Raw genomic sequence first — 16,282 nt, forward strand, 5'->3', positions numbered from 1 at the left:
CTTTTCTTTTAATAATCGATATATCTATAGTATTATATATAGAATATAGCCGGGAGAGCACTAAGAAAGCAGGGAATTAGCACTAATTAGTATTAGTAAAGAGCTCTACTATTACACTAGCTCTTAGAATAAGATATATTTACTCTTGAATTACTTAATTTATTTGATATCTTTTAAAGAAATCTCCGGGTTAGTAAGAATCTCTAAGGTAAACACTATCGATTCCGAACTTATAGTTATTATTATTATTATTATTATTTAATAGAGGAAAGAAAAGGTTTCAAAAGGGAGGTTATCTTTATATAGATAGACGTATATAATTCAGGCCTAATTCAGATATAATATAATATTATTTACTATTATCACTTAGCTATTACTATTGTTTTCTACCTCTATATTATTAACTACTACTAGATAGAATATTAACCTTTTAACTCCCTAGAACCTTATATTAACTTAATAATAATATTATTTAATTCTCTATGAGTTTATATATATTCTCTATATTCTAAGACATAGTTTAGTTATAGATTATAATTTATTTATATCCCCGTATAATAGGAGAGGTACTTTCAGATAGTAACTAGAGATATTCCGGCTACTAATATATATAAGTTAGATATTCGTTACTCTATTATATCTTTAGTTCCTATTATTATATCTATATTCTCTCTTTTATTTCCTTTACAGTTATTAGAAACCTTTTATTTCTAAAAGAAGTTTTACTAGTATTAGTCTGTAGACCTTTACTATAGAAATATAAGGGGAAATTAGGGGGTATAAGTAATCCCGGTTAAGGGATAGACTCCTTTCGGATATAAACCGAGGGTTATTCGGGAGGTAGTATATATTCTAACCTATAGATACTCTTTATAATATATACTTTTAAATACCTTTAAACTAAACCTTAGATTTTAATATATATTAATATACACTTGTTATTTATTTACTAGTACGATACTAACAATCTTATTTATAGAAAAAAAAGATAGTAGACGACGAATATATATTAACTACTATTAATTAAATAATACTATAAAGAAGGATTATTATATACTACTATTAGCTAAAGAGCTATAAGATAGACTTATTAGAGCTAAGATTTTCACTTAGCTTAACTTACGAGGAGTATATAATCTTATTAAGATAGCTAAAAGTAAAGAAAAGAAAATAGTATTTCATACTTATTTTAGTTACTATAAGTATATAGTTATACCCTTTAGCTTAACTAACGCACTAGTTATATTTTAGCGTCTGATTAATAATATTTTACAGCCTTACTTAGATGTAATATATATATACTATTTAGATAATATACTAATCTACTCTAAATTAGAAGAGTAATATATAAAGGATATTATAGCTATCCTTTAAAAGCTAAAAGACGCTTACTTATTACTTAAACTAAAGAAGTGTAACTTCTATATAGATAAGGTTATTTTCTTAAGCTATATAGTTACTACTATAAAGTTAGCTATAGATCTTAAAAAGATTAAAGTAATTATTAAGTAAATAGGGCCTATGAATATTAAGGAAGTATAATTATTCCTTAGGTTTACTAACTTCTATAAGCGATTTATTAAGGACTACTTAAAAATCGCTAGGCTACTTACAGAGTTAACTTATAAGAATAAGGAATTTTACTAGTCTAATAGTACGCGAAAAGCGTTTAAGGTACTTAAAGTAGCTTTTATCGCAGAACTAGTATTTACTTCTTTTACTTCTAATAAAGAAATATATATAAAGATAGATTCTTCAGATTACGCTATTAGAGCTATACTTAGCTAGCTAGGTAAGGATAAAAGATAGTAACTAGTTATTTACTATTCGCGGAAACTATTACTAGTAGAACTTAATTATAATATATATAATAAAAAGTTATTAGTAATTATAGATATAGTACGCGAATAAAAGATCTACCTTAAAGGCGTTACTTATAAAGTATAGATCTTAATAGATTATAAGAATCTTATTTACTTTATAACTACTAAGGAATTAAACTAATAGTAGGTTCACTAGTATAAAATACTTTTTATTATTAAGCTTTAAATTTCCTATATTAAGGGAACAGAAAATACTTAAGCTAATACTTTAAGTTAGAAACTAGAATATCTTATAAATAAGACTTACGAATCTTATATTATACTACAGAAAGATAGCGATTTACTAGTTATTAATAGCTGATAGCTAGCTATAATAAGATAGCTAGTTATAAAGAGAATCTAGAAAAGCTATACTAATAACTTAGTTATAGCTAAATAGTAATAATAACTAGGTAAAGGATTCTTCTTCTTCCTAGAAAGGACTCTCTTATTCTAAAGATAAATATATATACTTACTTAAGACTAAGCTAAATTTATTATAGATTTCTACGGGCTACTTACTTATAGATATTAAGGGTTAGCTAAGACGCTATCTAAGCTATCTAGGGAATATTACTTCCTAGGAATAAAGAAAGTAGTTAAAGATATAGTAGTATCATGCGATTTATATATCCGGAATAAGGTATCTTATTACGCTTTATATAAACTTATAAAGTTACTAATAATACTACTTCGCCTATAGAAATTAATTACTCTAGATTTCGTAGTTAAACTATTACCCTTAAAAGATCTAGTTATAAGAGTCGTATACGACTCGATCTATATAATAACAAATAGGTTTATAAAGTACGTGTATATAATACTAGTACTTAGAATATAAGACGCGCTTATAATAGCGTAAGTATTCCTTAGAATAATTCTTATAAGCTATAAAATACTAGAAGAGATTATCTTAGATAGAGATAAGCTTTTTATCTTAAAGTTCTAGAAAATTCTTATTATGCTCTTAGGAATAAAATAGAAAATATTAATTATATTCTATCTTTAGACTAATATATAGATAAAACGAATTAACTAGATAATAGAGACTTATCTTTGATATTATATAAATTATAAATAAGATAACTAGGTGTAGCTACTTCTACTTACTTAGTTTATATATAATAGCGCGAATTAGGAGACTATTAGAGTATTACTATTTTACGTGAATTATAAGTATAATCTTATAGTATATAACTCACTAATAGCTAGTTAAGGTACCGCGTAAGAAGCTATACTATAAGTAAGTAAGCTTAAGTAGCTCTATAAAGAGTTATTAGCTAATATTCTTTTTATTATATAAAGATCTATGATCTACTATAATAGGAAGCGTAGTATAAGACTAACGCTAAAAGAGAAAGATAAAGTCTACTTACTTAAAAAGAATATTATAACTAAATAACTAAGTTATAAATTAGATTATAAGAAGCTAGGACTATTTAAAATTATAAAAGTTAAGGGACTAGTTAATTATTAACTAGCTCTACTAAAGATAATAAATATCTACTTAGTATTCTATATATCCCTTCTTAAACTAGTATTACTAGGAGTACCGCCTACTTTTATTACTAAAATATAACTAATTAATTTGAACGCTAAGTATAAAGTAGAAGCTATCCTTAACTATTAGAACTTCTATAATAAACTAAAATATTTAATTAAGTAGAAAGAGTACTTATAATTAGAAAACACTTAAAAACCTAAGTCTAACCTCTATTACCTTAAGCTTCTTTAAGACTTCTATTAATAAAATCTAGGTTTACTTAGAAGGAAAGAGACCTAAGGTTAAAGACTAGGCCCTTAAAGAAAGACACTAGATAAGTATTAAGCTTAAAAGTAAAGAACTAGAGGTTAAGGTTATTCTTAATAAGCTTAGAAGAAAGCGTTAAAAGGTAAGTAAGAGTTATAATCTTTCCTATCTTAAATCGATATATAAGCTATTTAAGAGTGAACTTCTTAATATACTCTAAAGAGTTATAATTATAACGCTTTAAGTAAACGTACTTAGAGTATCTTCTTAAAATAGATAAATCTAAGAAGTAAGTATAAGAAAAGCTATAATAAAAGAAATAAAGCTTTATAAGTCGTGTAGTACGCTTAATACGAAGCGTAAGCTAGATACTTTATTTCTTCTTTATCTAGGTAATACTTGATTTCTTTATAATACTAGATATAATAGATAAGGAAGATAGCTATTAGTAGCTATTAATATTTCCTAGGTTATACTTAAGCGTAAGAACTACGCTAGTATAGAAAGGGGATAGTATTACGAACTACTTAAGAGCTTAGCGCTCTTAGAAGGATTCCCTTAAGAGCCTAAAGACTCTTAAGTAGAAGAAGCTAAGAGATTATAAACTTAAGGAGATACTTATTCTTAAAAGAAGTCTTTTAAGAGAAAAGAGCTCTTAAAAGAATTTCTCTCTTAAGATTTTATAATACTATAGTAGCTATATATATTATATAATCTAAGTACTATAGTTAAAAGCGCTAGTTTTAGTGACCTAATATTATATAATAGATCCTTAGATCTCTGGATCTTATAGTAAAAGAAAAGATCTAAGGATTTATAGATCTATTCTTAAGGGATTTATAAGAATAAAAGTTCTATATAAGACTAATATATCTATTATTAGATAAGAGCTTTATACTTAACTTTAAATAGTATTCTAATACTTAGTAACTATTTTCTTATCTATATAATATACCTACTTCTCGATTATTAGAGATTAACTACAGCCTTTTGTATTTATAGTAAGTAAATACCGGACAGTTACAGAAAGATTATAACTTCTATTAAATATACTTACGAATATTAAGAGTTATTTAAAGAGAGTTATAATAAATATAAAGCTTTAGAAGATATTCCTAAAGATTTCAATATTAAGAAAATTCCTTTAGATAATATAACTAGATAGAATTCTACTTATAAAATATTAAATATATCTATTACTTTAAAGAAAGTAATAAATTATATATTTAATAATACTTCTAATAATCACTTTAAACGATATATATTATCTGAAGACGAGTAGATTATTTTAAGTCAGTTAAGAGATATTTTTTATATATTTATTTCTCTTAGTATTAAATTATAAGGATAAATATATACTACTATTAACTATAGTTTATTATATATTTATACGATATATAATAAACTAAGTAAGTAAATTAATAAGCTTAAAACTAATATAAGTTTATTAAGTAGTAGTATTAATATTAATAACTTTATCGAAGCTATTAATATAAGTATATTAAAATTTGAAAAATTTTTCCCTAAAGAATTAGATTCTAATTCTTTAAAAAAAATATAAACCTTATATAATAGGCTTAATATTAGATCCTAGATTTAAATTAAGTTATTTTAATAGAAATAGTTTATTATGTTTTTATTCTACTATTAAAGAAGATATTATAAAGTTATTTAAAGAAGAATACTTAATAATAAAAGCTTCTTTAAATAATACTACTATTAATACTTCTTTAGATATTTAAGAATCTTCTGATTCTAAGGATATAGATAAAGACTTTTTTATTAATAAAAAAGAAGCTAAAGAAGAAGAATATTTATCTTATCTTAAAGAGAATATTTCTAACTCTAAAGTTAAACCTTTAGATTATTAGAAAGTTAATAAAAATAACTATTCTTTAATTTATATATTAGTTAGAAAGTATCTAATAATACCTGCTACTTCAGCTTCTATAGAAAGGGTTTTTAGTATTAGTAATAATATTATTACTAAAACTAGAAATAATTTAGATCCTTAAGAGCTTAAAAAGACTATATTATTAAAAAGTTAGAAAATTAAAGATATATTAGAGTTAAATAACTCTATTATAGAAGAAGAGGAAGAAGATAATTAAATTAATATAATTTCTTTATATTATAGTTACTTTATTATATTTACTTATAAGAATACTTTATAAATATACTATTAAATCATATTTTATAAGATCTTAAATTATAATTAATTTTTTTTAATTTTTCTTAGTTTAATTTTAGTATACTAAAAAATAATTTAATTAATTTAAAAACAATATTAATTAGTATTAATTTTCAGTTCCTTATACTAAAGGTAATTAATTTAGTACTAATTAAATTAATTAAAAAAAGTACTAATTAATTTCACAACCCTGTTCTAGGGGGTTTCTCTTCCACAAAAGAACTATTCTGATGAAGCCATTGGATAGTAGCCCTTGCTGAGGCTCGTGCTGATAGAGACAAGGCAAGGGTTTATTTATCCCTACCACAAGTATAATCCATCTATTTTTGCTCCTTTATCACTGAAGGCACATCCGTCCTCTGGTTCAAAAATATCATCCATTTAACTCTACGCGACACCAGAAGCCGATGCGACACCAAAATCCAATGATGGGGTAATAGTGAACTCCTGAAGTGGTGCAACGAACTGGTTGTAAATCGAGGTCGCATTACCAGTGTAATTGTAGTAAGAGTTCCTGTTTCTCATTAGTCATGTTCACACCATCATAGCCGCTCCTCTTCTCAACAAAAGAACTCTACACGCCGACCGAAACTGCAAAATCACAGAGAAGATGGGGACATGAAAAAGAAGGAAGTACTCACGGCTGATCCAAATCCGTCCACTGCAAGCTGACCTCAATATGCGCCCCAGTCCCCGTCTCAGCCTCCAGCAAATGTGCTGCAACACCACGGTTTCCAGGCAGATCATCGAAGATGTCGCATGGCTTGAAGGCGGCACCTTCGGGTCCGCCGGAGCAGTAAGCTGAGAAGGCGGGGATGTCGTCGTATGCTGGTGCGGTGATGTTGAAGTCTGTTGAATATTAGTTTGGAATTTCGTATTTTGAGTTTTGGTGTTCTGGGATTGGGAGAGAAAGTTCGGAAAGGGACTTTGGAACAGAAGTTGGTGAACTTACCATAGAAACATCCTGATCTGGCACAGCCGGCACTCCATCCTGTTACGGACCAGCTGTAGTTTGGGTCGTTGACACCGTCTCCTACTTGGGGAGCTGGTGTTGGTGCTGCGAAGGCTGTAGCGGAGAGGAGGGAGAGGGCAAGGATGTTGATGTTGTTGAACATGATGAAGGATTGTGTGAAGACTTTTGTGTGGAGTAAAACTTTTGATTGATGTGTTTGGAGCTCGAAATTGAGGTTGAATGATGATGTGATTGTGATGGTAGCACCAGAAGAGCAGAGGAACATATTTATATACTTCTCCTCCAATGTGACGACATGCTCGCTTATTTCATGTAAACGTTGTATATTTTTGGACAAAGTCACCTGCTGTCAATACGAGAAAGCTGTGGAGTCGTGCAACGATGTTACCTTGTCGATCCCTTGGCCGTTGAGGTTGTTTGGTGCGGCAGTGGAACCCCGCGAGGCCGATCTCAATGAGGCTGTTCTCCATGATCGGCAGTTGCAAGACCCTCTTTTGTTTGGACATCTCGGCAAACTCTGTTTTTGCGACTCGCAAAGGTCAAGGAAGAACAGTGGACTATTGGGATTAAATTGGACTTGATGCGAAATGACAAGACTTGAGGCTCCGAAATACTGTCTTTTCATAAATTCTGTACAAAATATGTAGATTTGAATCCATGCGAAGCATTTAACAGGTTCGGTCGGCCAATTCGACGTCATAAGGGACTTCTCCTGGATAGTGGCAAGTTCAAGTTATCTTGGCATACCCACCCCGTCTAGCCGAACCAGCCTCCTCTCTGGAAGTCATTTGTGTATGCCCGGACGACGATCTCTTCCAAATGTCCGCTGCTGCCAGGATAGGACGATTCAAAACATACGACGAATACGGGAGATATCAGATGGAAAGTTGAAATGGATGTTCGGATGGTGCTAGCCAGTTCGGGAAGGAAAGTCAGAATAACCAGTCTGGCTTGCCTGCCACGAATTGAGACTTTCCTTTTCTGATGCATTCCCTACCATCCAAGGTTTGACGACTGCATCTTTCTGCCTTCGAATCTTCAATTCGACAAGACCGAGACCACTGCATCGTTGTCGAAGAAGTTTTCAGACATCTGGAAGGTGTCCTGGGGGACATGAACCCTGCTATCCCATCACGTACACAGACTTGGACTTGAAGCTTTTCCTTGGGCGTCACTCTGAGTTTGAGAATAGGCTGCAGACTTCGCCGAGGTGCGGTGGGAAGTGTGCGAGACGCAGGCTGGTCGTGCAGGAGGTGCTCGGGTGGGAATTTCGAATACATCGACTGAGCTTTGGTCCGAGAGCGTGTAGACTTCAATGGGAGTTGGTGAGTTGTGGTGATCTCCCCAGGAGTCGAACGCTTGAGAGACGGTATTGAGAGATGGAGTCGGTGGAACTGATTGCTATTTTTAGCGTGGAAGCTCAATTTTCTGGATTGTAAGCGCGGCTCTCCAGCTAGCCAGAAGAGCGGCGAATGTCCATGTATGGCATCGTACACATGATAGCATCAGACCCTCTTCTCACCCCACAAGTCACTCCAAAACTCCTTAAATCCATACAACGGCTTCTTAGAATCATAGATCACAGCCTTATCGCTTGCAAATCTCTCCAGGACACCACCTGGTCTATGCCCTATTTTCTCCACCAACTCTTTGGCAGGTCTCGCCGCCCGTTCCTTTATGGCTTGAGAAAGTTGCGGTGCGACATCTGCATAGCATGATTTGAGTTCTCGTTCGAGAGAGAAGTATGGCTTCTTGGCTAGATCAGGCGCCATTAGGTTGTAGGATCTGGTGAGGGTGTTGAGGTTTTGGATAGCAAGTGTGAGGTAGGAATTCTCTGCTTGTTCCCATGACGGTATTCGGAACAGGGCAGGTAATGGTGCAGACGTTTGCTGGATTTGGAGACTGGGAACTTCCGGTAAAGTACTTTCAGCAGTTATAACACCATTTTGGGTTTCCGCAGAGTTCTCTAGACCACTTGCGGCTGGTGTAGATGTCGCTTCTGTGGAAGCAATGACATCCTCTTTGGTCTCGAGCGAGACTTGAATCGGAGGGCTTTCAGTAGGTGTTGACGGTGCTTCTTGGACAATATTGACCAAAACGGAATCGCTCGTAGCTTTCGACGGAAGAGAAATCTGTTCCACAGCTTTTTTCCTTGGGTTATAAACACTCTCAGCTTGAGCATAACGATCGGCCATTCGCATTTGTTCTTCCAAACTCCCACCACGACTGGCGATTGTCCTTGCAGCATGCCGCTTCCAATCGTTTCGTAACCTAGCCCGAAATATATTCGCTGTCTTTACTAGCTCCTGCTGCTTCTCAATCCACGGTGGGACAATATCTTGTCTTTGTATCATCTTGTTCATGATGTACTCTGTGGTATCGATAAATGGGTTGTCTGCTCGAGTGTCTCTTACTATTCCTTTGCCACGAGGTATATTCTACGGTATGGTTAGTAAAACCTCCAAGCCATAAATGTAGGGGCCTACCTTGAACTGTCCTCTCGCAATTGCATCCTCAATTCTCTCATTTGCCAACGCAGCCAGACCACGAAAAGAGTTTGGCATTGTCCCAACCCCAGGCCCAAACCTCTCCTTGAAGTCCCTCCTCATTTGTTCCCTCTCCTTATCAGTCATCTGCGAATCCTTCGAGATAGCATAAATCGACGTCTTATCCCTCGCATTCGCCAGCCTCTCCCCCGGCCTCTGCTTCGGCTTCGGGCTCAGTCTCAAATCAATAACAGGACTTGGTATCTTTGCCGGCCCCCTTAGACTCGATTTCAACGGCTTCCGCGCATCGTCCAACATCCTCAGCATCGCATCTTGTGGATTCTCGTCCCCAGTCCATGCTTCCCCAGTAGCAATCTGCCGCGAGCCCTGTCCGACTTTGGAGCTGAGTCCTGCTTCTGCGAATGCGGCTGCGTTCTCTGCACGGAACTTTGCGGTTTCTACGCGATCGAGGAGTTTGTTCTTCAGTTCTTCAGAGAAGCCGGCTTCTTCGACGGCTTTCCTGCCTGCGCGACCGCCTTCAATGAGAGCTTCTTCGGTGGCTTCGGCAAGTCGCCGGGACATTGCTCCTTGTTCTGGGACCGCATTGCTCTGGGGAGCTTCGGGCGAAGTTTCTGGAGCTGAGTTAAGTATTTTCGATTCGATTGATGAATGGTCCTCGTTGCCCTTCAGCTTGCCCGTGTTGTCCTGCTGAGGGCTTCGAAGTGGCGAATGTTGGGACAGTTGGCGGGAAGTGGTTCTGGGACCAATTGGGAAGACATGGTGTTGCTGGTAGCCTCGCAGACAGCGGGCACATACGTATGGTGATTGATATTTGATTCCGGGCATATAGGAAGACAATGCGTGATTTTAGTTGAGGGTTTGGGAGATTGAATGTTGAATTGGAGTTGGAAGGCGGGTGGCATTTGTTATCCCTGTAAGACTTTTGATAGGCGATTAGATTACCGAACGCTGGGTCTTAAATCCGAACAACTTTGGTGGAGAAGATAGTATGTCTGACAGAGAATCAAAGTATCTATAATGAATTTCTAAGCATATTTTGGAATTTTAATAACAAAGTTATCTAGAACGGTGGTACTTGTCTATTGAAAACCTTCTCAATCGGCCATCTCGTCCATCTCTCCCAACCGCTTCCTAGAACATCGATCATCGTCTGCAACAGATTCTCTGCCTTCCCTTTCATCCACCAAGCATTATCTAAAAGCTGTAGCGCCACACAGTAATACATGACAATAAGCATTGCCTGCGGAAATTTTTGCTCCAACAAGTCCAGGTATTCATCTGAAACTGCGGTAAACCAAGCCATGATAATTTCAATCCTGCTCTGTTCTGGAAAGGCTTCTAACATACTGAATATCCTCCTCGTCTGCTTCAGTGCTCCATCCAAGATGGTCTTCTTTTCTTCTGGAACCGTGAACCATGACTCTGCTAACTCCTGGAAGCGTCTCTCTTCCTCCTCTGGTAAGGGGTCCGGTCTGTTTGGATCCAGACCCTTCCATGGTACGAACATCGCTGCTAAGGGTCCATTCACAAGACTGGGCCATGCTGTACTGATCAGGGTTTTGGTGCCGCGCTGTAACTTAATCCATTTGATCTGCTCATAGTCCTCTTCGCCACTGGACGCAGAAAAGAATAGCGTTGATGGTTTATTGACATCCTGGGAAGCCCATGCATTTGTGAAGATCAAAGCCGAGAAAGCTAAACAAGCATGGCAATTGTGCTCGTTGAGTTTCGATACTTCTATTTGAAAGAGGGAAAGTCCTGTCGCAGCATGTGTATCTGATAAATGGAGATAGGAAGTTCGTTTCTGTGGCCTGAGAATGGCGAGATTCAGCGCTGCGACAGACATTATCTCGTGCATCAAGAAGGGATAGTCGAAGGCCAGCTGTACGACTGTCGTCCTGTAGATTTCGAGGAGTTTCGGATTTTCGAAGAAGTTATCTGAGTATGTCGTTGTGTAGAAGTGCAGAAGCTCGAGATCCTGCATCGTGAAGCTTTCTGGTGGCGGTGGTGAAGAACGACGCAGGGGACTTGATATTGCTGGGCTAGAGCCCTGGGTTGTGTTGATTTCAGGAGAAAGCATTGATTGAATGGTAGGTTCTCGTGATCCTGTTGGTGCTGGCTTAGGATCTGTCCAAGTTGGAACTACAGCCTGTAGAGGTGGCGGAGGTACTCTTTGGAGCGGATGTGTTTGAAGAAAGGAGCATTCTGTTCCATAGCTTTGGCATTTCTTGCATGTTGGCTTCTCTTCGCCACACTGACTGTTCGTTAGCGAGCATCAATATTGAGTCAACATTGAGTGATCTGAGCGAAAGACCGTAGGAAGAGATTCTCAGAGCAGGAGCAAAAATGTAGCTACCACCTATTGTGGCCAAAACGACATTGATTCAAAATATCGAATCCGATACAAAGCAAATTATCATGGTTCTACTGGACCTGTCCAAAGCAGCAAAATTAAACGGGATTTTAGACAATTCCGAAACTCCGGTTTGGACAAAAATACCCTGTCATAAAATGAAGCTTAAATAGCCTTGATAGGATGGCACTGACCAAGAATCGACCACAAGCGCTGCCCAGGAACTTTCTCTGAACGTCGTGAATTTCCTAAATCGTACAGAAAGCCCCATCATCCAGCGGACATAGATGAAATTCTCATCCAAACAGGCCTTACAAGCAATGCCTAGGCCTAAAGTTCCCCCGGATGCACATCATCTATCTCATCGGCCCACATCAAAACCACATTCCAGGCTGCTCAGCCTCAACGACTGACGACTCAGGCAATACATGAAATTACAGAACACGAGAACGAGCAGTGCTCAACAGATCACAGGAGGCTCGCTCTAACGCACCTTTATCTTCCGAGCCTTGCATTGTACACAGCCATTCCGACTTTTGTGATGAGGACGACGCGGCTTCACGCGCTGTGCCGCACCTTCAGCAGCAGCACCTCCAGCTGGCGCTGACTCCATACGTTGTAGGTAAGCAGACAGGGACGTGTACCTCGCACGATCGACGAGCGAACGCCGCTGCGGTCAGAGAAGAGACTCGTTATTGAGCGCGCCCGGGGATAAGAGTGAACCAGGAAGAAGTGGAACCACGAGTAAGGGGATATCGGTATTCGGTTTCTGATGAGCGTCGAATGAGAAGGCGTTCTATGCGACGAAGGTGGTCGGGAAGCTAGCTTGGTTCTGACAGATGAGGTTCTGCCCAGCGCCTGTCAGACACGGGAGACGACGTTGGGGGCGCAGTTGCAGTGAGCGATCTCATTCGCTGGATCGGACAGCATTGGGGTTTGGATGCTGCCAAGCGAGCCCCTATTCTGAGGCACGGATAAGGTAGGTAAATATCCACATTCCAGGGCAGTATCTTATTGATTATTTCCTTATTGGGCTTTCGCGCTTACGTCTCCAGGCTTTCTTGACCGTTCGCTTGTCAGATGCCAATGACCTGAGGCTATGTACGAGGAGGTAAGGGGAGGAAAGTCGGAGGCTGTCATACCCGTTCGATCCCTGCCATGACGGATGGTTTTGGATGGAAGAAGTACAAGATATTGATAGTCCCGTGTAGAGATGCTCTGTTTTCAACTGTGCTCTCTCTAAATCGCGTCTTATTCATCAACTCTTTGAGCTTTTACTCTATCTCCTATTCCGATCATGACCTATTCTTCTATCCTTATTGCTCGTGATGACGACGATTTCTCCTTCTACCAGTCTGTAACCCTGAAATATCACCGTCGAAATGACTATACTTACTAACAACTCCCAGATATGACCCTTCCGTTGTAGCAGCAGCGATATTCGCCGTCCTCTTCTTCGCCACTACAGCATACCACTGCTGGCAAGCCTGGACGAAACGAACCTTCTATTTCATCCCCCTCCTCATTGGTGGCCATTGTCAGTCCCCTCAACACATTCCACTACTCTCTCTTCTCAATTGCTCACAAGCAAACAGTCGAATGGACAGGCTATGTCTTTCGAATTATATCCCATTACAACATAACCAGCATGGCTATATTCATCATCCAAACACTCCTCCTCCTACTCCCGCCTTCCCTCTTTGCAGCAAGCATCTACATGGTCCTCGGTCGCATTATTCTATTCACGAACGGTGAAAGCATGGCGCCCATTCGTGCGAACTGGCTCACCAAGATCTTCGTCATCGGCGACGTCTTTTCATTCCTTGTGCAAGCAGGAGGTACGTCTTTCCTTTCCTTCACCATTCCACTCGTCCCCACCCCACCTGTGACAATCAGCTGACACTACACAAACAGGCGGCTCCATGATGGCCTCCGCCTCCTCCCAAAACCTCGGCAAAACCCTCGTCATCATCGGCCTCGTCCTCCAGATCCTCTTCTTCGGCCTCTTCGTCACCACATCCATCATCTTCCACCTCCGACTCCGCCGCTCACCCACCTCCGCCTCGCTTCGCGCCCCCTGGCAGAAATACCTCTGGGCTCTGTACGCGGCCAGCTTGTTGATCTTCATCAGGAGTATTTTCAGGATTTTTGAGTTTGCTGGGGGACATGATGGCACGCTCATGAGCAGCGAGGTGTATATTTATGTGTTTGATGCGGTGCTGATGTTGGGGGTTATGGTTGCGTTTAATGTGGTGCATCCTGGGGAGATTATTGGGAGGAGGGGGGATTTGAAGGGTGGGGTGCCGTTGGAGGAGGGGTTGGAGAGTGGGAGTGAGAGATATGTTGGGGGTGGGGGGAGGAGATGAGAGGACAGGTTTGTGATAGTGATCGTAATGTGATTAGAGGGGTTGGATATATAGAAACACTTGAGCACTGATAGATTATGGATTGGGTAGATATATATGGGAATTCGGTAGGCTTGAACTTAGACTGGCGTTATACATAGAGATGATAGAGCAGCTAGAAATAAGAAATATTGACCATTTCACATTGCATCTCTCAGCTACCATTACCGTGCTTCAGACCTTCCCCGGGGTAACCGAGACACGCTTCAGCTCAGAAACCGGAACAATTTAAAATAAACATGAACGACTCGGCCAAAATGTCGTAGGAGATGCTTTTATTAACAATGGAATACTTGCCAAGCGAGACCGGAAAGAGAACCATAATTCGACAGGAAAAGATCAACAGACAAGCGACAGGGAGGAATGCTATCAGAACCCGACGTCGCTGCTCTTCAACCAACTCACTCGCATCCAACACGCAAAATCAAAAACATCCTCACACATTACAACTCCCCCAAGCCAACCCATCCCATCAACTCCAACCTCCATTCCACATTCCAAGCCACTATTCTATCCTTCCATTCAACATCCTCCTTTCCCTCTCCGTCCTAATCCCCAAACCCCAACAACCAGCTTCCTATCGCTATTCCCACGCCCACGAATACCACGGACACCCATACACATATCTTCTTTACCATCTCTCATATCATCTTCATCACTATCAACATCACTGTCTACAACCACGAAGTCCAATTCTGAATCTGAATCCTCTAGCTTCTCCATGTCTGAGTCGAAGTTCGATGCTGAAGTTGAGACTGCAGGTGAGGATAAGAGAGGGGATAGATCGAATGAATGATTCTCAAGTCCATACTCGTCCTCTTCACTATCTTTAGCCTCATCGTCGCTGTCGTGCTCAGTTGCTGGTGCCAGCAGCTTATTCACGAGTCCAAGTCCAAATTCGGACTCCAGACTCGGTAGGCTAAGTCTTGTATCGTCATTCGCACTCCTATCTTTTGGCGACCCGCTGCGAGGCGATGATGATAATTCGGGACTCTCCTCCTCGTTCTCAAACTCATCTCCCGATTCGTCTTCAAGGTGACCAGCACCGGCAAGCGATCCAGACACAGGCAAAACCCCAAGGCTCGTTTCGTAAACTGGATATTCGGGTTGTCGAGAAAATGAGGTTGAAGATGGTGAGTCTCCGACTGGACATTGATTACTGGCACTGATTTCTTCTTCAGGTTGGGACTCGGAATGGGAGATTATGATGGGGAGAGCGTAGTACGGTTCATACGCCCTCGCAATCTCGGTATCGATACTCAGAGTCAGAGCCTTAGTCTTGCTTTTCGGAAGCGTCCTGTTTCGCTTCCCAGACTGGCTGCCTTGTGAACGTCCCGCGAGATAAATGGCATGGAGTTGATCTTCTTCGGTGGGTGCAGAGCAGCGCTGTTCTTTCTCATCTTCTGTATCGTGTGGTATTACGGGATTTGTGTTGGATTCACCGTGGGTGTAAGTCTTAATCTTGAGGAAGGTGTCCATTGGAATTGTGTTCTGGTGAGAGAGCTGATTTTGGGTGTGGTCTTGGTCTCGAAAGGGTGAGGAGGGAATTTTACAGCAGCTTCGTCTGAGTAGGAGTCTGCCCGTGCGGATGGTGAGGAGATGGTGACGATGATTATGTTGGAGGAGGTTGGAGAAGGTGAGGTGGGAATTTGGTAGAGTGTTTGGGATGGGGAGCGGAGCTTGTGGCAATGGGTGACGATGAAGTCAAGGGTAGAGATGGAGAGGAAAGGGGCACTCGACAGAAAGAGGGGTGCTTGGGAATTTATAATAAGCTACTACACTCCCATGGAGGGCATGATGCCGTACTAGTATTAGTATTCTTATTGCCTCAAGCCCATGCAGAGGCTGGAAACGAAGAGACCTTCGCTTGTGCAACATGAACAGAACCATACAGATATCTCTCGGGCGAGGCTGTATGCAGCACATCAGAGCGATGCCCGAGAGCGACCACAGCGGCTGGGCGAGGCTGTGGCTCTTGTCTCATGTAAGATGTGCTGTAATGGCAAGGGCATGCTTGAGTTGTGCCCAACTTCTGAGTTTGAACACTGCCGCTGGGCAAGATTGTATCACCACATTGTTAATGGAAGATTGGTGACGGAGGGGGTCCGCCCTGCAAAAGAAGCAGTACCTGCAAGGAAGAACCGCATGGGTACCCGAAATCAGATGTGTGCAATATGGGAATTATTGGAAACAGAAATTCGAGGTCCTTGCCTCATCATGTCGACGCATAATGAGCAGACA

The 16,282-nt window shown here is 39.3% G+C and overlaps 5 protein-coding genes across 5 annotated transcripts; 1 reads left to right on the forward strand and 4 right to left on the reverse strand.

The window, feature by feature from the left end:
* Positions 1 to 6,190: 6,190 nt before the first annotated feature.
* Positions 6,191 to 6,918, reverse strand: ONS95_005741 (uncharacterized protein; the record flags this gene model as incomplete). The annotated part of the gene is made up of 3 exons (XM_058499166.1): positions 6,191 to 6,317; positions 6,445 to 6,652; positions 6,756 to 6,918. 3 exons carry the CDS (start codon positions 6,916 to 6,918, stop codon positions 6,191 to 6,193), a joined length of 498 nt encoding a protein of 165 aa, XP_058351434.1.
* A 1,363-nt stretch (positions 6,919 to 8,281) lies between these two features.
* ONS95_005742 (uncharacterized protein) lies at positions 8,282 to 10,108 on the reverse strand (the record flags this gene model as incomplete). Its single annotated transcript, XM_058499167.1, has 2 exons — positions 8,282 to 9,214; positions 9,263 to 10,108. The coding sequence occupies 2 exons, from the start codon at positions 10,106 to 10,108 to the stop codon at positions 8,282 to 8,284; spliced, it is 1,779 nt and encodes a 592-aa protein (XP_058351435.1).
* A 235-nt stretch (positions 10,109 to 10,343) lies between these two features.
* On the reverse strand, positions 10,344 to 11,267 carry ONS95_005743 (uncharacterized protein; the record flags this gene model as incomplete). Its single annotated transcript, XM_058499168.1, has 1 exon — positions 10,344 to 11,267. The coding sequence occupies one exon, from the start codon at positions 11,265 to 11,267 to the stop codon at positions 10,344 to 10,346; it is 924 nt and encodes a 307-aa protein (XP_058351436.1).
* A 1,315-nt stretch (positions 11,268 to 12,582) lies between these two features.
* ONS95_005744 (uncharacterized protein) lies at positions 12,583 to 14,178 on the forward strand. The gene is made up of 5 exons (XM_058499169.1): positions 12,583 to 12,615; positions 12,692 to 12,989; positions 13,046 to 13,173; positions 13,232 to 13,474; positions 13,551 to 14,178. Exons 2-5 carry the CDS (start codon positions 12,934 to 12,936, stop codon positions 14,000 to 14,002), a joined length of 879 nt encoding a protein of 292 aa, XP_058351437.1. The 5' UTR covers positions 12,583 to 12,615; positions 12,692 to 12,933; the 3' UTR covers positions 14,003 to 14,178.
* On the reverse strand, positions 14,179 to 15,520 carry ONS95_005745 (uncharacterized protein; the record flags this gene model as incomplete). Its single annotated transcript, XM_058499170.1, has 1 exon — positions 14,179 to 15,520. One exon carries the CDS (start codon positions 15,518 to 15,520, stop codon positions 14,564 to 14,566), a length of 957 nt encoding a protein of 318 aa, XP_058351438.1. The 3' UTR covers positions 14,179 to 14,563.
* Positions 15,521 to 16,282: the final 762 nt, after the last annotated feature.

The sequence above is a fragment of the Cadophora gregata genome, assembly GCF_030347475.1.
Source record: "Cadophora gregata isolate MNR1 chromosome Unknown scaffold_16, whole genome shotgun sequence".
In the NCBI taxonomy this organism is placed as follows: domain Eukaryota; kingdom Fungi; phylum Ascomycota; class Leotiomycetes; order Helotiales; family Ploettnerulaceae; genus Cadophora; species Cadophora gregata.